This window comes from Oncorhynchus mykiss, unplaced genomic scaffold, assembly GCF_013265735.2.
Source record: "Oncorhynchus mykiss isolate Arlee unplaced genomic scaffold, USDA_OmykA_1.1 un_scaffold_416, whole genome shotgun sequence".
Taxonomy (NCBI): Eukaryota; Metazoa; Chordata; class Actinopteri; order Salmoniformes; family Salmonidae; genus Oncorhynchus; species Oncorhynchus mykiss.
Window position 1 is genome coordinate 53,364 of NW_023493863.1, and position 20,844 is coordinate 74,207.

General features: G+C 50.0%; 8 protein-coding genes across 8 annotated transcripts; all 8 read right to left on the reverse strand.

The window, feature by feature from the left end:
• Positions 1 to 616: 616 nt before the first annotated feature.
• Positions 617 to 1,114, reverse strand: LOC118956129 (histone H2B). The gene has a single exon (XM_036974201.1). The coding sequence runs from the start codon at positions 1,043 to 1,045 to the stop codon at positions 671 to 673; it is 375 nt and encodes a 124-aa protein (XP_036830096.1). The 5' UTR covers positions 1,046 to 1,114; the 3' UTR covers positions 617 to 670.
• A 479-nt stretch (positions 1,115 to 1,593) lies between these two features.
• On the reverse strand, positions 1,594 to 12,346 carry LOC118956130. The gene is made up of 5 exons (XM_036974202.1): positions 11,480 to 12,346; positions 10,714 to 10,724; positions 9,680 to 9,686; positions 6,662 to 7,011; positions 1,594 to 1,980 (listed from the first exon to the last, which is right to left on the reverse strand). The coding sequence occupies exons 1-5, from the start codon at positions 11,770 to 11,772 to the stop codon at positions 1,655 to 1,657; spliced, it is 987 nt and encodes a 328-aa protein (XP_036830097.1). The 5' UTR covers positions 11,773 to 12,346; the 3' UTR covers positions 1,594 to 1,654.
• LOC118956127 (histone H2A) lies at positions 7,405 to 7,899 on the reverse strand. Its single transcript, XM_036974199.1, has one exon. It carries the CDS (start codon positions 7,851 to 7,853, stop codon positions 7,467 to 7,469), a length of 387 nt encoding a protein of 128 aa, XP_036830094.1. The 5' UTR covers positions 7,854 to 7,899; the 3' UTR covers positions 7,405 to 7,466.
• On the reverse strand, positions 8,424 to 9,266 carry LOC118956125 (histone H1). The gene has a single exon (XM_036974197.1). It carries the CDS (start codon positions 9,117 to 9,119, stop codon positions 8,496 to 8,498), a length of 624 nt encoding a protein of 207 aa, XP_036830092.1. The 5' UTR covers positions 9,120 to 9,266; the 3' UTR covers positions 8,424 to 8,495.
• Positions 12,347 to 16,366: 4,020 nt separating the features above from the next.
• On the reverse strand, positions 16,367 to 16,910 carry LOC118956104 (histone H3-like). Its single transcript, XM_036974176.1, has one exon. It carries the CDS (start codon positions 16,886 to 16,888, stop codon positions 16,388 to 16,390), a length of 501 nt encoding a protein of 166 aa, XP_036830071.1. The 5' UTR covers positions 16,889 to 16,910; the 3' UTR covers positions 16,367 to 16,387.
• LOC118956106 (histone H2A) lies at positions 16,897 to 17,820 on the reverse strand. Its single transcript, XM_036974179.1, has one exon. The coding sequence runs from the start codon at positions 17,657 to 17,659 to the stop codon at positions 17,273 to 17,275; it is 387 nt and encodes a 128-aa protein (XP_036830074.1). The 5' UTR covers positions 17,660 to 17,820; the 3' UTR covers positions 16,897 to 17,272.
• A 409-nt stretch (positions 17,821 to 18,229) lies between these two features.
• LOC118956102 (histone H1) lies at positions 18,230 to 19,072 on the reverse strand. Its single transcript, XM_036974174.1, has one exon. The coding sequence runs from the start codon at positions 18,923 to 18,925 to the stop codon at positions 18,302 to 18,304; it is 624 nt and encodes a 207-aa protein (XP_036830069.1). The 5' UTR covers positions 18,926 to 19,072; the 3' UTR covers positions 18,230 to 18,301.
• Positions 19,073 to 20,234: 1,162 nt separating this feature from the next.
• On the reverse strand, positions 20,235 to 20,741 carry LOC118956109 (histone H2B-like). Its single transcript, XM_036974182.1, has one exon. It carries the CDS (start codon positions 20,661 to 20,663, stop codon positions 20,289 to 20,291), a length of 375 nt encoding a protein of 124 aa, XP_036830077.1. The 5' UTR covers positions 20,664 to 20,741; the 3' UTR covers positions 20,235 to 20,288.
• Between the last annotated feature and the right edge of the window lie 103 nt (positions 20,742 to 20,844).

A 20,844-nucleotide genomic window follows, 5' to 3' on the forward strand; every position in this document is an offset into this window, starting at 1 on the left:
TGTGATGTTTTATTAGTATGAGTTTATTAGTTGGATTTGGAGCCTGTGTGTTTTCTTGTGCTAGGTAGTCTCTCTCTCTGTCTGTGTGTCTCTTTCAAAAGCGTGTCAGAGAGAGAGAGAGAGAGATAGGCTTGTGGCCTTCTCGCAGTCCTTCCTCGCTTGACTCCGCAGCGTGACTCACTCGTGCCGGTCTTTGTGTCTGTGGGTCTTGGTGTCTGGCTGTGCGGCCGGCGCTATGGAGGCTGGCGCCCCATGTGCTTGTCCGCCCTGATATAGGCCTAGAGAGAGAGATTTGGAGCCTCTTCTTCTCTCTCCTCCTCCCTCTTGTACAGGTGTGTGTAAGGGATGTGAAACGGCTAGTTTCAATCGGTGACGTCACTTGCTCTGAGACTGTTGTTGATGATGTGTGCAGAGGGTCCCTGGTTCGGCCTAAAGTTATACTGTTACACAGGCTCCAGTCATCGGAGCACGAGTGGAATCCCACTCACTGTGTTATACTGCCATGCACACATTCCTACCCTGTTCATGTCAGCATCATTTATTCCCTCTCCCCCCTTTTTGACATGTCCTCCACACACACACACACATATATGGATTTGCTTTTTTCACTGACAGGTTGGGTGGCTCTTAAAAGAGCCTTTGGGTTACTACAGCACTCCAAATGGGCTGTTTACTTGGAGCTGGTGTACTTGGTCACGGCCTTGGTGCCCTCGGACACTGCGTGCTTGGCCAGCTCTCCGGGGAGCAGCAGGCGCACTGCGGTCTGGATCTCCCTGGAGGTGATGGTGGAACGCTTGTTGTAGTGGGCCAGGCGAGACGACTCTCCGGCGATACGCTCGAAGATGTCGTTCACGAACGAGTTCATGATTCCCATGGCCTTGGAGGAGATGCCGGTATCGGGGTGGACCTGCTTCAGGACTTTGTACACGTAAATGGCGTAGCTCTCCTTCCTCGACTTTCGGCGTTTCTTGCCGCCTTTCCCTGCGGTCTTGGTGACGGCTTTCTTGGAGCCCTTCTTGGGCGCGGACTTTGCTGGCTCGGGCATGATGCTGATGTCTCGCTGCTTCTCACAAACGAATGAGGGGGTGGAGAGCCCTTTCCCTCTTATGAAGACGAAGCTAAGCTAATTCGCCGGCCGTGGACACACCCCTGCTTTCTCATAGGCGCCCCTGCCATTTGCCCAGTGGAGCTGAGCGCGCATAAGAGCCTTCCACTCAGAGGCTTGCTTCCCTAACAAAGACCATAGCCTATGCTCTGTCACTGGTGGGGAATGGTGTGTTTCCAAAAAAGTCCTACAATGGCCAAAAATAAGTCTCCCCTTTTTGGTACTTGGTGGGGATTTCCCAGCCGTGGTGCCTTTATTTCGGGTGTCTCGTAATACGACTGTACGCAAAGCCTGCACTGAACATAGCCTCCCTCCTGTCATGAACACTCCCTCCCTGTCCACTCAAGAGTGGCTCATGGTTTAATACGACTGTAGGCAAAGCCTGCACTGAACATAGCCTCCTGTCACGAATACTCCCTCCCTGTCCACTCAAGAGTGGCTCATGGTTTCCTACGATAATGGATTTGACCCTTTTGAAGCGGATGTGGGTGGCTCTTAAAAGAGCCTTTGGGTTCAAGTCGGGATGTTGACGTTCCGAGAAGAGTGCGTTTAACCGCCGAAACCGTACAGGGTGCGTCCCTGGCGTTTCAGAGCGTAGACCACGTCCATGGCCGTAACGGTCTTCCTCTTGGCGTGCTCGGTGTAGGTGACGGCGTCACGGATCACGTTCTCAAGGAACACCTTCAGGACACCGCGGGTCTCCTCGTAGATCAGCCCGGAGATACGCTTCACGCCGCCACGGCGAGCCAGACGGCGAATGGCGGGCTTGGTGATTCCCTGGATGTTATCGCGGAGAACCTTACGGTGACGCTTAGCGCCTCCTTTTCCGAGTCCCTTGCCGCCTTTACCTCTTCCAGACATCGTGTGTTCGCTAGCTGAGTTCAAGTGAATTAATGACGTAATTTTCGGTGCTCGGGTGCTCTTATTATCTGCGTTTGGTGGACCTGATTGAAGCCAGTGGCACAGAAAGCGCGCGCTTTTGCCTGGCCTCTGCTGCAAAGGGGAGGGCAGGGCGTTCGTTCTAGGGAACAATGGAGGAAGAAGAAATCAAAGCTACTTACTTACATGCGCGGGAAACACACTCAAATACTGAGCTATGTTGAACACAAGGCCCAACTGTGATGTCCCACTCTTCACATTGATTGGTGTTGTTCTACTTGTTGTTGTTGTTGCACCTGATTCAACTCTTTCAATCAGCTGTGCCTCTCCAGGGCTACCACAAAAAATGGCTACTCTACCCCTGCCTGGAGTTGGGAAACACTGAACTAGTAGGATTCAACCCACTGCAGTTGCCAGTCACACCTAATAGAGATAGGCGTTAAAACCTCAAATAGTGTCACAAGTACAAAGGAGAAACAAAGTGCAACATACGGGAAACAAATACACAAGGAATGCCACAAACCCTATAAGGGGTCCGTAATGTCACCTCAGCAGTCATGTAGCTCTTGAAGGCCATGTAATAACGTCATTCTTCTTTTTCTTCCCTAGACAGGATCCAGGTGGCCATGGGAAGGGTGGTGATACCTCTGCAAGCTGAAACGCAGTAAAACATTCCTCAGACACCCACCCAACACACACACAATAAAGGGATCATTTTCCTATGCGTACAGAGGTGATAGGGATGTGCAAATATTGTATGGTACTTTTTTCAAAAAACAATAACATAGCCTTATATTACGGAAATAGTGGTATGAGGTGGATCCTTTATAGGCCAGAGAGCCTCAGCTGTTGCATTGAATGATCTCAACAGGTCATTTCAAAGGGGACAAATGAGGCCCAAGGGCACATACTGGCGATTGACCAATCGGTGCAGTTGATTCACATCTCAGATGTGACTAGGTATCATCTTACAACTTATTGTTGCCATAATTGTCTCTTACGTGCACTTAGTGGCTGCCGGCCCTCGGTTTAGTACATCGAGCAACAGAGGTTGCCTTTTAGGAGAATGACTGACAAGCGTTCAACTAGCTGGGATGCAGCTAGTGTCATCAAAGCACTTTGTCATAGCAAGTTAGAAGAAATAGGTTAAGGTTACGAAAAGGCTTAGGCTTACCCCAAATGTCACGTCCGTTCGTAGCTGTACTCCGTGTAGGCACAACAAGTCATCACACAGAGAGCACACTTGAAGCACAACTGCACTGCCTGGAAGGCCGCAACGGACTGAATTGGAATCCCTCAAACAGCACGCTAACTACATTCCGCTTTATGATGTCACAGTCAGCCCCTCGGAACACTGGTCCTCAACAATCTCAAACACCTTGGATACCCAAGCCAAACATTCTCGAATCACTCACATTCACAAATCAACCAGGGCGAAGAAGGCTGCCAGGAATTGAATGCTGAAAAGCTAACCTCCTTCACAGAGCAACATCATAGGACTGGGAGTTTGTGTTCAACAGCTTGCGTTCCCCTATTATCAAGGGCTTAGTTCCTCTATAGGCTACAGTGCAGATACTTCACATGCAGAGTACAACAACAAATAACAGAGGGCCTGTTACCACACCCTATAGGCTAGGAGTTGAACTTGGACCACAATGACATTGGTAGTAATTAGCCTGCAGCATAAATGACAGCTCCCTAACGGGGACATAAAGTGGAAATGGAAGTGCGACACATAGAGGAAAAGTCCTAATCCTAATCAAATAGACACATTTTTTTAAATTTTTATTTTTATTTATTTCACCAGGTAGGCAAGTTGAGAACAAGTTCTCATTTACAATTGCGACCTGGCCAAGATTAAGCAAAGCAGTTCGACACATACAACGACACAGACTTACACATGGAGTAAAACAAACATACAGTCAATAATACAGTATAAACAAGTCTATATACGATGTGAGCAAATGAGGTGAGATAAGGGAGGTAAAGGCAAAAAAAGCCCATGGTGGCAAAGTAAATACAATATAGCAAGTAAAACACTGGAATGGTACATTTGCAATGGAAGACATGTGCAAAGTAGAAATAAAAATAATGGGGTGCAAAGGAGCAAAATAAATACATTCATTAAATACAGTAGGGAAAGAGGTAGTTGTTTGGCCTAAATTATAGGTGGGCTATGTACAGGTGCAGTAATCTGTGAGCTGCTCTGACAGTTGGTGCTTAAAGCTAGTGAGGGAGATAAGTGTTTCCAGTTTCAGAGATTTTTGTAGTTCGTTCCAGTCATTGGCAGCAGAGAACTGGAAGGAGAGGCGGCCAAAGAAAGAATTGGTTTTGGGGGTGACTAGAGAGATATACATACACCTGTTTAGCAGATGTCGGGAAATGCTTGTGTTACTAGCTCCAACAGCACAGTAAGATCTAACCATGTTCCAACATTCCACACAATACACCCAAATGCAATTGGAATACATCAATATATGGACGAGCAATGTCAGACCGTCCGTAGACTAACATACCTTACAATACAATACTTTATATATCCACATGACATGAGCTATGCAAACCACCTCCACGTTAGGAATGTGCCCAGTGATATCTAACAAAAACACACACCTCCGTGGAACCCACATGGCAAGACAGGAAGGAAGACATGCAGGAGTGCTCATGAAGAAGACCGGAATCATCTCCAATCAAGTGAACAATGTCAAAGGAATAGGGCAAGTCATATAGATAGGGAGGCATTTCACCGCCACCCGCTGGAGCACAAGTCATTTTGCCAACACTGGCTCATCATTCAAAGCCACATAGGGAGGGATCTTAACACCACCTGCTGGATCAGAAGTGCCACTCACAATGGCCACACAGACCATTTCTCCCTCAACCTGATGCAATTGTCACAACAAGTATGTGCTCAAAATCAAACATTAACTACAACAGATCATCAAATAGGCAAACACATGCTCATGTAGAGTACCTCAAATTATACAGTTACTTTGTCACCAAAGCTAATCTGTCATTCATCTACAAATACATGCTCTTCTAAAGCCACAATGCAATGTTCACATGGTACATTTCATTTCTTACAATCTATGTCACTATTACTTCATTTGACTGCTCTTAAATCATGTTCACTTAACCCTTTTCTTCACCTGCTGATTTTCTGCTGCTTTTGTCTCTTGCAGATTTGGACGTCATGTGAATCTATGTTTCTCAAGTATCAAAAGAGAGTAAGTTACATTGACCTACTTTATGAAAAACGGAATGGTACTTTTCTCTCTAGCCTAGTGCACTCTTTATCTGTAAGCTCCCCTACTGGTGTAGGTAGCTAAAAAAAAAAAAGGTACAGATGCCAGTACCCCATGTAGCCTATAGAACTTGATCTCGACGACCACATTTTACACCAATGCACCCCGACAATCGGTTGGTGGTCGGGAATCAAGTGGATGATTCTGGGACCAATTACAGGATGAGGGGTGTACTGAACTGTGCCTATAGCATGTCAAAAATCCCTCCAACGGGAAATAGGCCTTGGCAAATGGCCAGGGGCGCTGTCTTTTTCAGCACCACGGAGCTCCGCTATTACATGTCTCATGAGTGAAGATGCAACAGCAGACAATTCCTGCTCTTTTGTCCTGAGATGACACACTTTAGCCGTGTCATTGCTGCATTTAACTGGCAGCCTGTATTTAGGGCCTTTACTTTGTCGTATCATTTGGTCAAGGGGTTTCGATTCCTCAGCAAATCTTCTTGGAAAAATGAACTAAATCCCACATCAGAAGTCGACTTCAAATCACGCCAAAGACACACGACTCTACTCTACTTTTTTTCGACCACCTTTCACTTGCGCCGGACAGAGATATATCATTTTACTTTCAATAGCTTAGTCAGTCGCATGAATTATGGGGTGCACACAGCTAACGTTGTAATGATCGGATCAAAACATGGATTTTTGGGGCCATCGAGGAATGTCACATGGGCCAGAAATCATTGAATGGCCATTTTCACAAAGGAATAGACAGACTCTAGCATGTTACATTCCAAGAGCAATTGGAATCGAAAAAACACAACGTGCCCCACTTGGGGACCCGAGGACCGAGTTTGGGAAACGCTGGCCTGAAGATCAAATACCAATAGGGAGCCACTATGACGTGCTCACACGCTGACAGTACCAGCGTTTAACCACTAGATGGCCTCCGTGCTCCACGGTAAACTTTTCCCATCTCATCAGCGGCACTTTCAAAGTCAGTTGTTCTTAGCTACATAGTGACCATTTTTGACACTTTTTGCCCTATATCATTACTATCACTCATTACTGCTAGTGTATTTTTCCCCTCTTCTACTCTAGGCATACATCTAATCACATATAAGAGAGCGTTATTGAAACGACTCAAGTCAGTTAAGAACCAACTCTTATTTACAATCACGGCCGGTGGTGATACAGCCTGGAATCGAACCACGGTCTGTAGTGACTCGAGAACAGGGAACATACACGGTGGGAAAGGGGCGTGTACAAATGGAACAATTGTGCCTTTTTGACTGAAATATGGAGGTGGCTCTTAAAAGAGCCTTTGGGGGATTTTGGAGATCAGGTCATCGTTTATGCGCGCTCTCCGCGAATACGACGGGCCAGCTGGATGTCCTTGGGCATGATGGTCACCCTCTTGGCGTGGATGGCGCACAGGTTGGTGTCCTCGAACAGGCCGACCAGGTAAGCCTCGCTTGCCTCCTGCAGGGCCATCACTGCGGAACTCTGGAAGCGCAGGTCGGTCTTAAAGTCCTGGGCAATTTCTCGCACCAGGCGCTGGAAAGGCAGTTTGCGGATCAGCAGCTCAGTGGACTTCTGGTAACGACGGATCTCTCTAAGAGCCACGGTGCCGGGCCTGTAACGGTGAGGCTTCTTCACGCCGCCGGTGGCCGGGGCGCTCTTGCGCGCAGCCTTGGTGGCGAGCTGCTTCCTGGGTGCTTTGCCACCGGTGGATTTGCGAGCGGTTTGCTTGGTTCTGGCCATGGCGCTAGCTAGCTTCCTTCTTTCACAGTCGGAGTATAGCCTCAAAATGCCTATGTGAAGTTTATAAAGCCGGCAGCGGCGTCTGCTCATTGGTCACCATCTCCGCACCGCCCTGATTGGCCCGTTGCGGAGGCCTCCTCCGCCGCCCATTGGACGGGAGGCTCGGCCTCTCCGTGCCGCCCCAAAATGCAACCCCCACCCTCGCCGAGGCGCGCTTGGGTCTTTTGTTAGGGCCGCGAGCAACGTTACACTTGACGCGCAATAATGCTCTCATTCTAGCCTACTAGTTGTTATCCTTCATTTAGGCCTCATGTGGGCACTTGATACGGTGCCGTCTATATGTGTGTGTATCTAACACGCCAAATAATTGGCCAGGCATAGAAAGGACACTTTGCGCTTTTGTTGAGCTAGGTGGTTGGCTCTTAAAAGAGCCTTTGGGGGTTGAGTAGTCAAGTTGCAGCCGCACCAGCGATTTTACTTGGCTTTGACGGCCTTCTCAGTCTTCTTGGGGAGCAGCACTGCCTGGATGTTGGGCAGAACACCACCCTGCGCGATGGTCACGCCGCCAAGCAGTTTGTTCAGCTCCTCGTCGTTACGGACTGCCAGCTGCAGGTGACGGGGGATGATACGAGTCTTCTTGTTGTCACGGGCAGCGTTTCCGGCCAACTCCAGGATCTCAGCAGTCAGGTACTCGAGCACTGCGGCCAGGTACACTGGTGCGCCAGCGCCCACACGCTCGGCGTAGTTGCCTTTACGCAGCAGCCTGTGCACACGGCCCACGGGGAACTGGAGCCCGGCACGGGATGAACGTGTCTTTGCCTTCGCCCTGGCCTTGCCTCCGGTTTTGCCTCTTCCGCTCATATTGGTAGCTTCAGTATGTCACAGAAAGTCTGAATGAGCCGCTGGCCACCTCGAGAGTCTTACTTATACCTCGCCACAAAAGCCATCGATTGGCCACCGGACCGGTGTGGCCTTATCCAATTGGAGTGAGGGAGGGACAGACAGACAGGCAGTCAGCCCTAAGCCCGCCCCCACCCACCCGCCCGCAGGCAGGCAGGCAGCAGAGTGACGAGGGCTAGGCTACTCTGTTTCCCTCCGACTTTTGTTACTTTTTCACGTTGGCGGGAGCGCCAAAGTGACAACTCAAATCACTGAAACATGTATCAATCAATTCGAGAGTGGCTCATAATACAAATGGCTGCTGTCCAACCCACTATAGTATGTATGCTTATTATTATCAGGATCAATGTGACATGCCAATTCTAACACATCACAACAATGTTGACTGGTGAGGGTGCTGCACTCTTGAGTGACAAATGTAAAGCCATTTAGCCACTCCAAAATGTGGTGCGTAAAAGTCATTCATTTCATTTCTTTTGCACCACGGGTAGGTAGGTGGAATGGAATGACATGCGCTTTTATGGAAAGAGGTGGGTGGCTCTTAAAAGAGCCTTTTGTGGTAACAACATGTGTCGAGTAGAAAGAACACTGTTTGTAATAGGTTTACTTCTTCTTGGGGGCTGCCTTCTTGGCCTTGGCCGCCTTGGGCTTGGCGGCTTTGGGCTTCGCTGCCTTGGTAGCCTTCTTGGGGCTCTTGGCCGCTTTCTTGGCCGCTGCGGCGGGCTTCTTCACCTTCTTTGGGCTCTTGGCGGCCTTTTTGGGTGTAGCGGGCTTCTTGGCCTTCTTGGGGGACTTCTTTGCGGCCACGGCCTTCTTGGCTGCTACCTTCTTGGGCTTCTTGGCGGCGGCGGGCTTCTTGGCGGCCACCTTCTTAGCTTTGGGGGCTGCGGCTTTCTTGGCGGGCTTCTTTGCCTCGACGGCCTTCTTGTTGAGCTTGAAGGAGCCGGAAGCACCGGTGCCCTTAGTCTGGACCAGGGTGCCCTTGGTGACGAGGCTCTTGACGGCGATCTTGACACGGGAGTTGTTCTTCTCCACGTCGTAGCCGCCTGCCGCCAGAGACTTCTTGAGCGCGGCCAGGGACACGCCGCTCCTCTCCTTGGAGGCGGACACCGCCTTGACGATGAGCTCGCCTACGCTGGGTCCCGCTTTCTTGGGCTTGGCTGCTGCCTTCTTCTTGGGTGCCTTGGCCGGCGCGGCGGCGGCGGGTGCTGGTGCGACTTCTGCCATGTCTGTCGTTCGGTCCGGTAAACACACACACTTACAACACTACGGTAGTCTGTGAGGAGGAGTACTTTGCTGTAGACGCTGCTCTGCGCTATTGAAGCTCCACACCGTGCAGGGGGCTGGCCTTAAACGCGACATGAGAACCATGTAGACTCAAGCCACCCAGCTCGGCTTCTCCGGGCTGGCCAAATGCTCTTTCACTTGTGTTTTCTGGTCGCCAATATCGGGCCAAAAGTCACCGACGGAGCCGCGTTTTTGGCCCAAAAGCGAACGGCCCAGCGAGCAGACTTGTGTCCGTTCAGAATAAAGTCATGTGGGCTGCAGAAGCCCCGTGCATTTTGCTGCGACTCGCTCAAAACCTCACCGTTCGACTGTCGGGTGGAGCGGTGCGCACTGCTTTTCCTGTGCTATTTGTCTCCTAAATGGCCTAAAAGTGCATCCGATTGCGAGCACCATTGATTGTGGAGTGAGCCGAGATGTCTGGCAAGGGAATCAAATGGTTTGGCGTCCCCTGATGTGCTCCTTGGTGTTTTAAAGGAGAGCTCTTTTGGGGACCTTAAAACACATGCACTTGTGAGGCCTGGCTGAGACTAGTTTCACGTTGTATTCGTCATGTGTCCAGGAGGCAAACGAGAAATAATACACTGTCCAACGACATGCTTACTTGCACTTTGTGTGTGTGTGTGTGATGTTTTATTAGTATGAGTTTATTAGTTGGATTTGGAGCCTGTGTGTTTTCTTGTGCTAGGTAGTCTCTCTCTCTGTCTGTGTGTCTCTTTCAAAAGCGTGTCAGAGAGAGAGAGAGAGAGATAGGCTTGTGGCCTTCTCGCAGTCCTTCCTCGCTTGACTCCGCAGCGTGACTCACTCGTGCCGGTCTTTGTGTCTGTGGGTCTTGGTGTCTGGCTGTGCGGCCGGCGCTATGGAGGCTGGCGCCCCATGTGCTTGTCCGCCCTGATATAGGCCTAGAGAGAGAGATTTGGAGCCTCTTCTTCTCTCTCCTCCTCCCTCTTGTACAGGTGTGTGTAAGGGATGTGAAACGGCTAGTTTCAATCGGTGACGTCACTTGCTCTGAGACTGTTGTTGATGATGTGTGCAGAGGGTCCCTGGTTCGGCCTAAAGTTATACTGTTACACAGGCTCCAGTCATCGGAGCACGAGTGGAATCCCACTCACTGTGTTATACTGCCATGCACACATTCCTACCCTGTTCATGTCAGCATCATTTATTCCCTCTCCCCCCTTTTTGACATGTCCTCCACACACACACACACACACACATATATGGATTTGCTTTTTTCACTGACAGGTTGGGTGGCTCTTAAAAGAGCCTTTGGGTTACTACAGCACTCCAAATGGGCTGTTTACTTGGAGCTGGTGTACTTGGTCACGGCCTTGGTGCCCTCGGACACTGCGTGCTTGGCCAGCTCTCCGGGGAGCAGCAGGCGCACTGCGGTCTGGATCTCCCTGGAGGTGATGGTGGAACGCTTGTTGTAGTGGGCCAGGCGAGACGACTCTCCGGCGATACGCTCGAAGATGTCGTTCACGAACGAGTTCATGATTCCCATGGCCTTGGAGGAGATGCCGGTATCGGGGTGGACCTGCTTCAGGACTTTGTACACGTAAATGGCGTAGCTCTCCTTCCTCGACTTTCGGCGTTTCTTGCCGCCTTTCCCTGCGGTCTTGGTGACGGCTTTCTTGGAGCCCTTCTTGGGCGCGGACTTTGCTGGCTCGGGCATGATGCTGATGTCTCGCTGCTTCTCACAAACGAATGAGGGGGTGGAGAGCCCTTTCCCTCTTATGAAGACGAAGCTAAGCTAATTCGCCGGCCGTGGACACACCCCTGCTTTCTCATAGGCGCCCCTGCCATTTGCCCAGTGGAGCTGAGCGCGCATAAGAGCCTTCCACTCAGAGGCTTGCTTCCCTAACAAAGACCATAGCCTATGCTCTGTCACTGGTGGGGAATGGTGTGTTTCCAAAAAAGTCCTACAATGGCCAAAAATAAGGCTCCCCTTTTTGGTACTTGGTGGGGATTTCCCAGCCGTGGTGCCTTTATTTCGGGTGTCTCGTAATACGACTGTACGCAAAGCCTGCACTGAACATAGCCTCCCTCCTGTCATGAACACTCCCTCCCTGTCCACTCAAGAGTGGCTCATGGTTTAATACGACTGTAGGCAAAGCCTGCACTGAACATAGCCTCCTGTCACGAATACTCCCTCCCTGTCCACTCAAGAGTGGCTCATGGTTTCCTACGATAATGGATTTGACCCTTTTGAAGCGGATGTGGGTGGCTCTTAAAAGAGCCTTTGGGTTCAAGTCGGGATGTTGACGTTCCGAGAAGAGTGCGTTTAACCGCCGAAACCGTACAGGGTGCGTCCCTGGCGTTTCAGAGCGTAGACCACGTCCATGGCCGTAACGGTCTTCCTCTTGGCGTGCTCGGTGTAGGTGACGGCGTCACGGATCACGTTCTCAAGGAACACCTTCAGGACACCGCGGGTCTCCTCGTAGATCAGCCCGGAGATACGCTTCACGCCGCCACGGCGAGCCAGACGGCGAATGGCGGGCTTGGTGATTCCCTGGATGTTATCGCGGAGAACCTTACGGTGACGCTTAGCGCCTCCTTTTCCGAGTCCCTTGCCGCCTTTACCTCTTCCAGACATCGTGTGTTCGCTAGCTGAGTTCAAGTGAATTAATGACGTAATTTTCGGTGCTCGGGTGCTCTTATTATCTGCGTTTGGTGGACCTGATTGAAGCCAGTGGCACAGAAAGCGCGCGCTTTTGCCTGGCCTCTGCTGCAAAGGGGAGGGCAGGGCGTTCGTTCTAGGGAACAATGGAGGAAGAAGAAATCAAAGCTACTTACTTACATGCGCGGGAAACACACTCAAATACTGAGCTATGTTGAACACAAGGCCCAACTGTGATGTCCCACTCTTCACATTGATTGGTGTTGTTCTACTTGTTGTTGTTGTTGCACCTGATTCAACTCTTTCAATCAGCTGTGCCTCTCCAGGGCTACCACAAAAAATGGCTACTCTACCCCTGCCTGGAGTTGGGAAACACTGAACTAGTAGGATTCAACCCACTGCAGTTGCCAGTCACACCTAATAGAGATAGGCGTTAAAACCTCAAATAGTGTCACAAGTACAAAGGAGAAACAAAGTGCAACATACGGGAAACAAATACACAAGGAATGCCACAAACCCTATAAGGGGTCCGTAATGTCACCTCAGCAGTCATGTAGCTCTTGAAGGCCATGTAATAACGTCATTCTTCTTTTTCTTCCCTAGACAGGATCCAGGTGGCCATGGGAAGGGTGGTGATACCTCTGCAAGCTGAAACGCAGTAAAACATTCCTCAGACACCCACCCAACACACACACAATAAAGGGATCATTTTCCTATGCGTACAGAGGTGATAGGGATGTGCAAATATTGTATGGTACTTTTTTCAAAAAACAATAACATAGCCTTATATTACGGAAATAGTGGTATGAGGTGGATCCTTTATAGGCCAGAGAGCCTCAGCTGTTGCATTGAATGATCTCAACAGGTCATTTCAAAGGGGACAAATGAGGCCCAAGGGCACATACTGGCGATTGACCAATCGGTGCAGTTGATTCACATCTCAGATGTGACTAGGTATCATCTTACAACTTATTGTTGCCATAATTGTCTCTTACGTGCACTTAGTGGCTGCCGGCCCTCGGTTTAGTACATCGAGCAACAGAGGTTGCCTTTTAGGAGAATGACTGACAAGCGTTCAACTAGCTGGGATGCAGCTAGTGTCATCAAAGCACTTTGTCATAGCAAGTTAGAAGAAATAGGTTAAGGTTACGAAAAGGCTTAGGCTTACCCCAAATGTCACGTCCGTTCGTAGCTGTACTCCGTGTAGGCACAACAAGTCATCACACAGAGAGCACACTTGAAGCACAACTGCACTGCCTGGAAGGCCGCAACGGACTGAATTGGAATCCCTCAAACAGCACGCTAACTACATTCCGCTTTATGATGTCACAGTCAGCCCCTCGGAACACTGGTCCTCAACAATCTCAAACACCTTGGATACCCAAGCCAAACATTCTCGAATCACTCACATTCACAAATCAACCAGGGCGAAGAAGGCTGCCAGGAATTGAATGCTGAAAAGCTAACCTCCTTCACAGAGCAACATCATAGGACTGGGAGTTTGTGTTCAACAGCTTGCGTTCCCCTATTATCAAGGGCTTAGTTCCTCTATAGGCTACAGTGCAGATACTTCACATGCAGAGTACAACAACAAATAACAGAGGGCCTGTTACCACACCCTATAGGCTAGGAGTTGAACTTGGACCACAATGACATTGGTAGTAATTAGCCTGCAGCATAAATGACAGCTCCCTAACGGGGACATAAAGTGGAAATGGAAGTGCGACACATAGAGGAAAAGTCCTAATCCTAATCAAATAGACACATTTTTTTAAATTTTTATTTTTATTTATTTCACCAGGTAGGCAAGTTGAGAACAAGTTCTCATTTACAATTGCGACCTGGCCAAGATTAAGCAAAGCAGTTCGACACATACAACGACACAGACTTACACATGGAGTAAAACAAACATACAGTCAATAATACAGTATAAACAAGTCTATATACGATGTGAGCAAATGAGGTGAGATAAGGGAGGTAAAGGCAAAAAAAGCCCATGGTGGCAAAGTAAATACAATATAGCAAGTAAAACACTGGAATGGTACATTTGCAATGGAAGACATGTGCAAAGTAGAAATAAAAATAATGGGGTGCAAAGGAGCAAAATAAATACATTCATTAAATACAGTAGGGAAAGAGGTAGTTGTTTGGCCTAAATTATAGGTGGGCTATGTACAGGTGCAGTAATCTGTGAGCTGCTCTGACAGTTGGTGCTTAAAGCTAGTGAGGGAGATAAGTGTTTCCAGTTTCAGAGATTTTTGTAGTTCGTTCCAGTCATTGGCAGCAGAGAACTGGAAGGAGAGGCGGCCAAAGAAAGAATTGGTTTTGGGGGTGACTAGAGAGATATACATACACCTGTTTAGCAGATGTCGGGAAATGCTTGTGTTACTAGCTCCAACAGCACAGTAAGATCTAACCATGTTCCAACATTCCACACAATACACCCAAATGCAATTGGAATACATCAATATATGGACGAGCAATGTCAGACCGTCCGTAGACTAACATACCTTACAATACAATACTTTATATATCCACATGACATGAGCTATGCAAACCACCTCCACGTTAGGAATGTGCCCAGTGATATCTAACAAAAACACACACCTCCGTGGAACCCACATGGCAAGACAGGAAGGAAGACATGCAGGAGTGCTCATGAAGAAGACCGGAATCATCTCCAATCAAGTGAACAATGTCAAAGGAATAGGGCAAGTCATATAGATAGGGAGGCATTTCACCGCCACCCGCTGGAGCACAAGTCATTTTGCCAACACTGGCTCATCATTCAAAGCCACATAGGGAGGGATCTTAACACCACCTGCTGGATCAGAAGTGCCACTCACAATGGCCACACAGACCATTTCTCCCTCAACCTGATGCAATTGTCACAACAAGTATGTGCTCAAAATCAAACATTAACTACAACAGATCATCAAATAGGCAAACACATGCTCATGTAGAGTACCTCAAATTATACAGTTACTTTGTCACCAAAGCTAATCTGTCATTCATCTACAAATACATGCTCTTCTAAAGCCACAATGCAATGTTCACATGGTACATTTCATTTCTTACAATCTATGTCACTATTACTTCATTTGACTGCTCTTAAATCATGTTCACTTAACCCTTTTCTTCACCTGCTGATTTTCTGCTGCTTTTGTCTCTTGCAGATTTGGACGTCATGTGAATCTATGTTTCTCAAGTATCAAAAGAGAGTAAGTTACATTGACCTACTTTATGAAAAACGGAATGGTACTTTTCTCTCTAGCCTAGTGCACTCTTTATCTGTAAGCTCCCCTACTGGTGTAGGTAGCTAAAAAAAAAAAAGGTACAGATGCCAGTACCCCATGTAGCCTATAGAACTTGATCTCGACGACCACATTTTACACCAATGCACCCCGACAATCGGTTGGTGGTCGGGAATCAAGTGGATGATTCTGGGACCAATTACAGGATGAGGGGTGTACTGAACTGTGCCTATAGCATGTCAAAAATCCCTCCAACGGGAAATAGGCCTTGGCAAATGGCCAGGGGCGCTGTCTTTTTCAGCACCACGGAGCTCCGCTATTACATGTCTCATGAGTGAAGATGCAACAGCAGACAATTCCTGCTCTTTTGTCCTGAGATGACACACTTTAGCCGTGTCATTGCTGCATTTAACTGGCAGCCTGTATTTAGGGCCTTTACTTTGTCGTATCATTTGGTCAAGGGGTTTCGATTCCTCAGCAAATCTTCTTGGAAAAATGAACTAAATCCCACATCAGAAGTCGACTTCAAATCACGCCAAAGACACACGACTCTACTCTACTTTTTTTCGACCACCTTTCACTTGCGCCGGACAGAGATATATCATTTTACTTTCAATAGCTTAGTCAGTCGCATGAATTATGGGGTGCACACAGCTAACGTTGTAATGATCGGATCAAAACATGGATTTTTGGGGCCATCGAGGAATGTCACATGGGCCAGAAATCATTGAATGGCCATTTTCACAAAGGAATAGACAGACTCTAGCATGTTACATTCCAAGAGCAATTGGAATCGAAAAAACACAACGTGCCCCACTTGGGGACCCGAGGACCGAGTTTGGGAAACGCTGGCCTGAAGATCAAATACCAATAGGGAGCCACTATGACGTGCTCACACGCTGACAGTACCAGCGTTTAACCACTAGATGGCCTCCGTGCTCCACGGTAAACTTTTCCCATCTCATCAGCGGCACTTTCAAAGTCAGTTGTTCTTAGCTACATAGTGACCATTTTTGACACTTTTTGCCCTATATCATTACTATCACTCATTACTGCTAGTGTATTTTTCCCCTCTTCTACTCTAGGCATACATCTAATCACATATAAGAGAGCGTTATTGAAACGACTCAAGTCAGTTAAGAACCAACTCTTATTTACAATCACGGCCGGTGGTGATACAGCCTGGAATCGAACCACGGTCTGTAGTGACTCGAGAACAGGGAACATACACGGTGGGAAAGGGGCGTGTACAAATGGAACAATTGTGCCTTTTTGACTGAAATATGGAGGTGGCTCTTAAAAGAGCCTTTGGGGGATTTTGGAGATCAGGTCATCGTTTATGCGCGCTCTCCGCGAATACGACGGGCCAGCTGGATGTCCTTGGGCATGATGGTCACCCTCTTGGCGTGGATGGCGCACAGGTTGGTGTCCTCGAACAGGCCGACCAGGTAAGCCTCGCTTGCCTCCTGCAGGGCCATCACTGCGGAACTCTGGAAGCGCAGGTCGGTCTTAAAGTCCTGGGCAATTTCTCGCACCAGGCGCTGGAAAGGCAGTTTGCGGATCAGCAGCTCAGTGGACTTCTGGTAACGACGGATCTCTCTAAGAGCCACGGTGCCGGGCCTGTAACGGTGAGGCTTCTTCACGCCGCCGGTGGCCGGGGCGCTCTTGCGCGCAGCCTTGGTGGCGAGCTGCTTCCTGGGTGCTTTGCCACCGGTGGATTTGCGAGCGGTTTGCTTGGTTCTGGCCATGGCGCTAGCTAGCTTCCTTCTTTCACAGTCGGAGTATAGCCTCAAAATGCCTATGTGAAGTTTATAAAGCCGGCAGCGGCGTCTGCTCATTGGTCACCATCTCCGCACCGCCCTGATTGGCCCGTTGCGGAGGCCTCCTCCGCCGCCCATTGGACGGGAGGCTCGGCCTCTCCGTGCCGCCCCAAAATGCAACCCCCACCCTCGCCGAGGCGCGCTTGGGTCTTTTGTTAGGGCCGCGAGCAACGTTACACTTGACGCGCAATAATGCTCTCATTCTAGCCTACTAGTTGTTATCCTTCATTTAGGCCTCATGTGGGCACTTGATACGGTGCCGTCTATATGTGTGTGTATCTAACACGCCAAATAATTGGCCAGGCATAGAAAGGACACTTTGCGCTTTTGTTGAGCTAGGTGGTTGGCTCTTAAAAGAGCCTTTGGGGGTTGAGTAGTCAAGTTGCAGCCGCACCAGCGATTTTACTTGGCTTTGACGGCCTTCTCAGTCTTCTTGGGGAGCAGCACTGCCTGGATGTTGGGCAGAACACCACCCTGCGCGATGGTCACGCCGCCAAGCAGTTTGTTCAGCTCCTCGTCGTTACGGACTGCCAGCTGCAGGTGACGGGGGATGATACGAGTCTTCTTGTTGTCACGGGCAGCGTTTCCGGCCAACTCCAGGATCTCAGCAGTCAGGTACTCGAGCACTGCGGCCAGGTACACTGGTGCGCCAGCGCCCACACGCTCGGCGTAGTTGCCTTTACGCAGCAGCCTGTGCACACGGCCCACGGGGAACTGGAGCCCGGCACGGGATGAACGTGTCTTTGCCTTCGCCCTGGCCTTGCCTCCGGTTTTGCCTCTTCCGCTCATATTGGTAGCTTCAGTATGTCACAGAAAGTCTGAATGAGCCGCTGGCCACCTCGAGAGTCTTACTTATACCTCGCCACAAAAGCCATCGATTGGCCACCGGACCGGTGTGGCCTTATCCAATTGGAGTGAGGGAGGGACAGACAGACAGGCAGTCAGCCCTAAGCCCGCCCCCACCCACCCGCCCGCAGGCAGGCAGGCAGCAGAGTGACGAGGGCTAGGCTACTCTGTTTCCCTCCGACTTTTGTTACTTTTTCACGTTGGCGGGAGCGCCAAAGTGACAACTCAAATCACTGAAACATGTATCAATCAATTCGAGAGTGGCTCATAATACAAATGGCTGCTGTCCAACCCACTATAGTATGTATGCTTATTATTATCAGGATCAATGTGACATGCCAATTCTAACACATCACAACAATGTTGACTGGTGAGGGTGCTGCACTCTTGAGTGACAAATGTAAAGCCATTTAGCCACTCCAAAATGTGGTGCGTAAAAGTCATTCATTTCATTTCTTTTGCACCACGGGTAGGTAGGTGGAATGGAATGACATGCGCTTTTATGGAAAGAGGTGGGTGGCTCTTAAAAGAGCCTTTTGTGGTAACAACATGTGTCGAGTAGAAAGAACACTGTTTGTAATAGGTTTACTTCTTCTTGGGGGCTGCCTTCTTGGCCTTGGCCGCCTTGGGCTTGGCGGCTTTGGGCTTCGCTGCCTTGGTAGCCTTCTTGGGGCTCTTGGCCGCTTTCTTGGCCGCTGCGGCGGGCTTCTTCACCTTCTTTGGGCTCTTGGCGGCCTTTTTGGGTGTAGCGGGCTTCTTGGCCTTCTTGGGGGACTTCTTTGCGGCCACGGCCTTCTTGGCTGCTACCTTCTTGGGCTTCTTGGCGGCGGCGGGCTTCTTGGCGGCCACCTTCTTAGCTTTGGGGGCTGCGGCTTTCTTGGCGGGCTTCTTTGCCTCGACGGCCTTCTTGTTGAGCTTGAAGGAGCCGGAAGCACCGGTGCCCTTAGTCTGGACCAGGGTGCCCTTGGTGACGAGGCTCTTGACGGCGATCTTGACACGGGAGTTGTTCTTCTCCACGTCGTAGCCGCCTGCCGCCAGAGACTTCTTGAGCGCGGCCAGGGACACGCCGCTCCTCTCCTTGGAGGCGGACACCGCCTTGACGATGAGCTCGCCTACGCTGGGTCCCGCTTTCTTGGGCTTGGCTGCTGCCTTCTTCTTGGGTGCCTTGGCCGGCGCGGCGGCGGCGGGTGCTGGTGCGACTTCTGCCATGTCTGTCGTTCGGTCCGGTAAACACACACACTTACAACACTACGGTAGTCTGTGAGGAGGAGTACTTTGCTGTAGACGCTGCTCTGCGCTATTGAAGCTCCACACCGTGCAGGGGGCTGGCCTTAAACGCGACATGAGAACCATGTAGACTCAAGCCACCCAGCTCGGCTTCTCCGGGCTGGCCAAATGCTCTTTCACTTGTGTTTTCTGGTCGCCAATATCGGGCCAAAAGTCACCGACGGAGCCGCGTTTTTGGCCCAAAAGCGAACGGCCCAGCGAGCAGACTTGTGTCCGTTCAGAATAAAGTCATGTGGGCTGCAGAAGCCCCGTGCATTTTGCTGCGACTCGCTCAAAACCTCACCGTTCGACTGTCGGGTGGAGCGGTGCGCACTGCTTTTCCTGTGCTATTTGTCTCCTAAATGGCCTAAAAGTGCATCCGATTGCGAGCACCATTGATTGTGGAGTGAGCCGAGATGTCTGGCAAGGGAATCAAATGGTTTGGCGTCCCCTGATGTGCTCCTTGGTGTTTTAAAGGAGAGCTCTTTTGGGGACCTTAAAACACATGCACTTGTGAGGCCTGGCTGAGACTAGTTTCACGTTGTATTCGTCATGTGTCCAGGAGGCAAACGAGAAATAATACACTGTCCAACGACATGCTTACTTGCACTTTGTGTGTGTGTGTGTGATGTTTTATTAGTATGAGTTTATTAGTTGGATTTGGAGCCTGTGTGTTTTCTTGTGCTAGGTAGTCTCTCTCTCTGTCTGTGTGTCTCTTTCAAAAGCGTGTCAGAGAGAGAGAGAGAGAGAGAGAGAGAGAGATAGGCTTGTGGCCTTCTCGCAGTCCTTCCTCGCTTGACTCCGCAGCGTGACTCACTCGTGCCGGTCTTTGTGTCTGTGGGTCTTGGTGTCTGGCTGTGCGGCCGGCGCTATGGAGGCTGGCGCCCCATGTGCTTGTCCGCCCTGATATAGGCCTAGAGAGAGAGATTTGGAGCCTCTTCTTCTCTCTCCTCCTCCCTCTTGTACAGGTGTGTGTAAGGGATGTGAAACGGCTAGTTTCAATCGGTGACGTCACTTGCTCTGAGACTGTTGTTGATGATGTGTGCAGAGGGTCCCTGGTTCGGCCTAAAGTTATACTGTTACACAGGCTCCAGTCATCGGAGCACGAGTGGAATCCCACTCACTGTGTTATACTGCCATGCACACATTCCTACCCTGTTCATGTCAGCATCATTTATTCCCTCTCCCCCCTTTTTGACATGTCCTCCACACACACACACACATATATGGATTTGCTTTTTTCACTGACAGGTTGGGTGGCTCTTAAAAGAGCCTTTGGGTTACTACAGCACTCCAAATGGGCTGTTTACTTGGAGCTGGTGTACTTGGTCACGGCCTTGGTGCCCTCGGACACTGCGTGCTTGGCCAGCTCTCCGGGGAGCAGCAGGCGCACTGCGGTCTGGATCTCCCTGGAGGTGATGGTGGAACGCTTGTTGTAGTGGGCCAGGCGAGACGACTCTCCGGCGATACGCTCGAAGATGTCGTTCACGAACGAGTTCATGATTCCCATGGCCTTGGAGGAGATGCCGGTATCGGGGTGGACCTGCTTCAGGACTTTGTACACGTAAATGGCGTAGCTCTCCTTCCTCGACTTTCGGCGTTTCTTGCCGCCTTTCCCTGCGGTCTTGGTGACGGATTTCTTGGAGCCCTTCTTGGGCGCGGACTTTGCTGGCTCGGGCATGATGCTGATGTCTCGCTGCTTCTCACAAACGAATGAGGGGGTGGAGAGCCCTTTCCCTCTTATGAAGACGAAGCTAAGCTAATTCGCCGGCCGTGGACACACCCCTGCTTTCTCATAGGCGCCCCTGCCATTTGCCCAGTGGAGCTGAGCGCGCATAAGAGCCTTCCACTCAGAGGCTTGC

Bases quoted from the DNA above. Each gene is read 5' to 3' on its own strand.
- LOC118956106 (XM_036974179.1), bottom strand. From the start codon at position 17,659: ATGAGCGGAAGAGGCAAAACCGGAGGCAAGGCCAGGGCGAAGGCAAAG.
- LOC118956104 (XM_036974176.1), bottom strand. From the start codon at position 16,888: ATGAGCAGACGCCGCTGCCGGCTTTATAAACTTCACATAGGCATTTTG.
- LOC118956102 (XM_036974174.1), bottom strand. From the start codon at position 18,925: ATGGCAGAAGTCGCACCAGCACCCGCCGCCGCCGCGCCGGCCAAGGCA.
- LOC118956109 (XM_036974182.1), bottom strand. From the start codon at position 20,663: ATGCCCGAGCCAGCAAAGTCCGCGCCCAAGAAGGGCTCCAAGAAATCC.
- LOC118956130 (XM_036974202.1), bottom strand. From the start codon at position 11,772: ATGTCTGGAAGAGGTAAAGGCGGCAAGGGACTCGGAAAAGGAGGCGCT. The intron at 1,981-6,661 runs GCGCCATCCACG...ACTTGAACTCAG, and splicing joins GTTCGAGGACACCAACCTGT to CTAGCGAACACACGATGTCT.
- LOC118956129 (XM_036974201.1), bottom strand. From the start codon at position 1,045: ATGCCCGAGCCAGCAAAGTCCGCGCCCAAGAAGGGCTCCAAGAAAGCC.
- LOC118956125 (XM_036974197.1), bottom strand. From the start codon at position 9,119: ATGGCAGAAGTCGCACCAGCACCCGCCGCCGCCGCGCCGGCCAAGGCA.
- LOC118956127 (XM_036974199.1), bottom strand. From the start codon at position 7,853: ATGAGCGGAAGAGGCAAAACCGGAGGCAAGGCCAGGGCGAAGGCAAAG.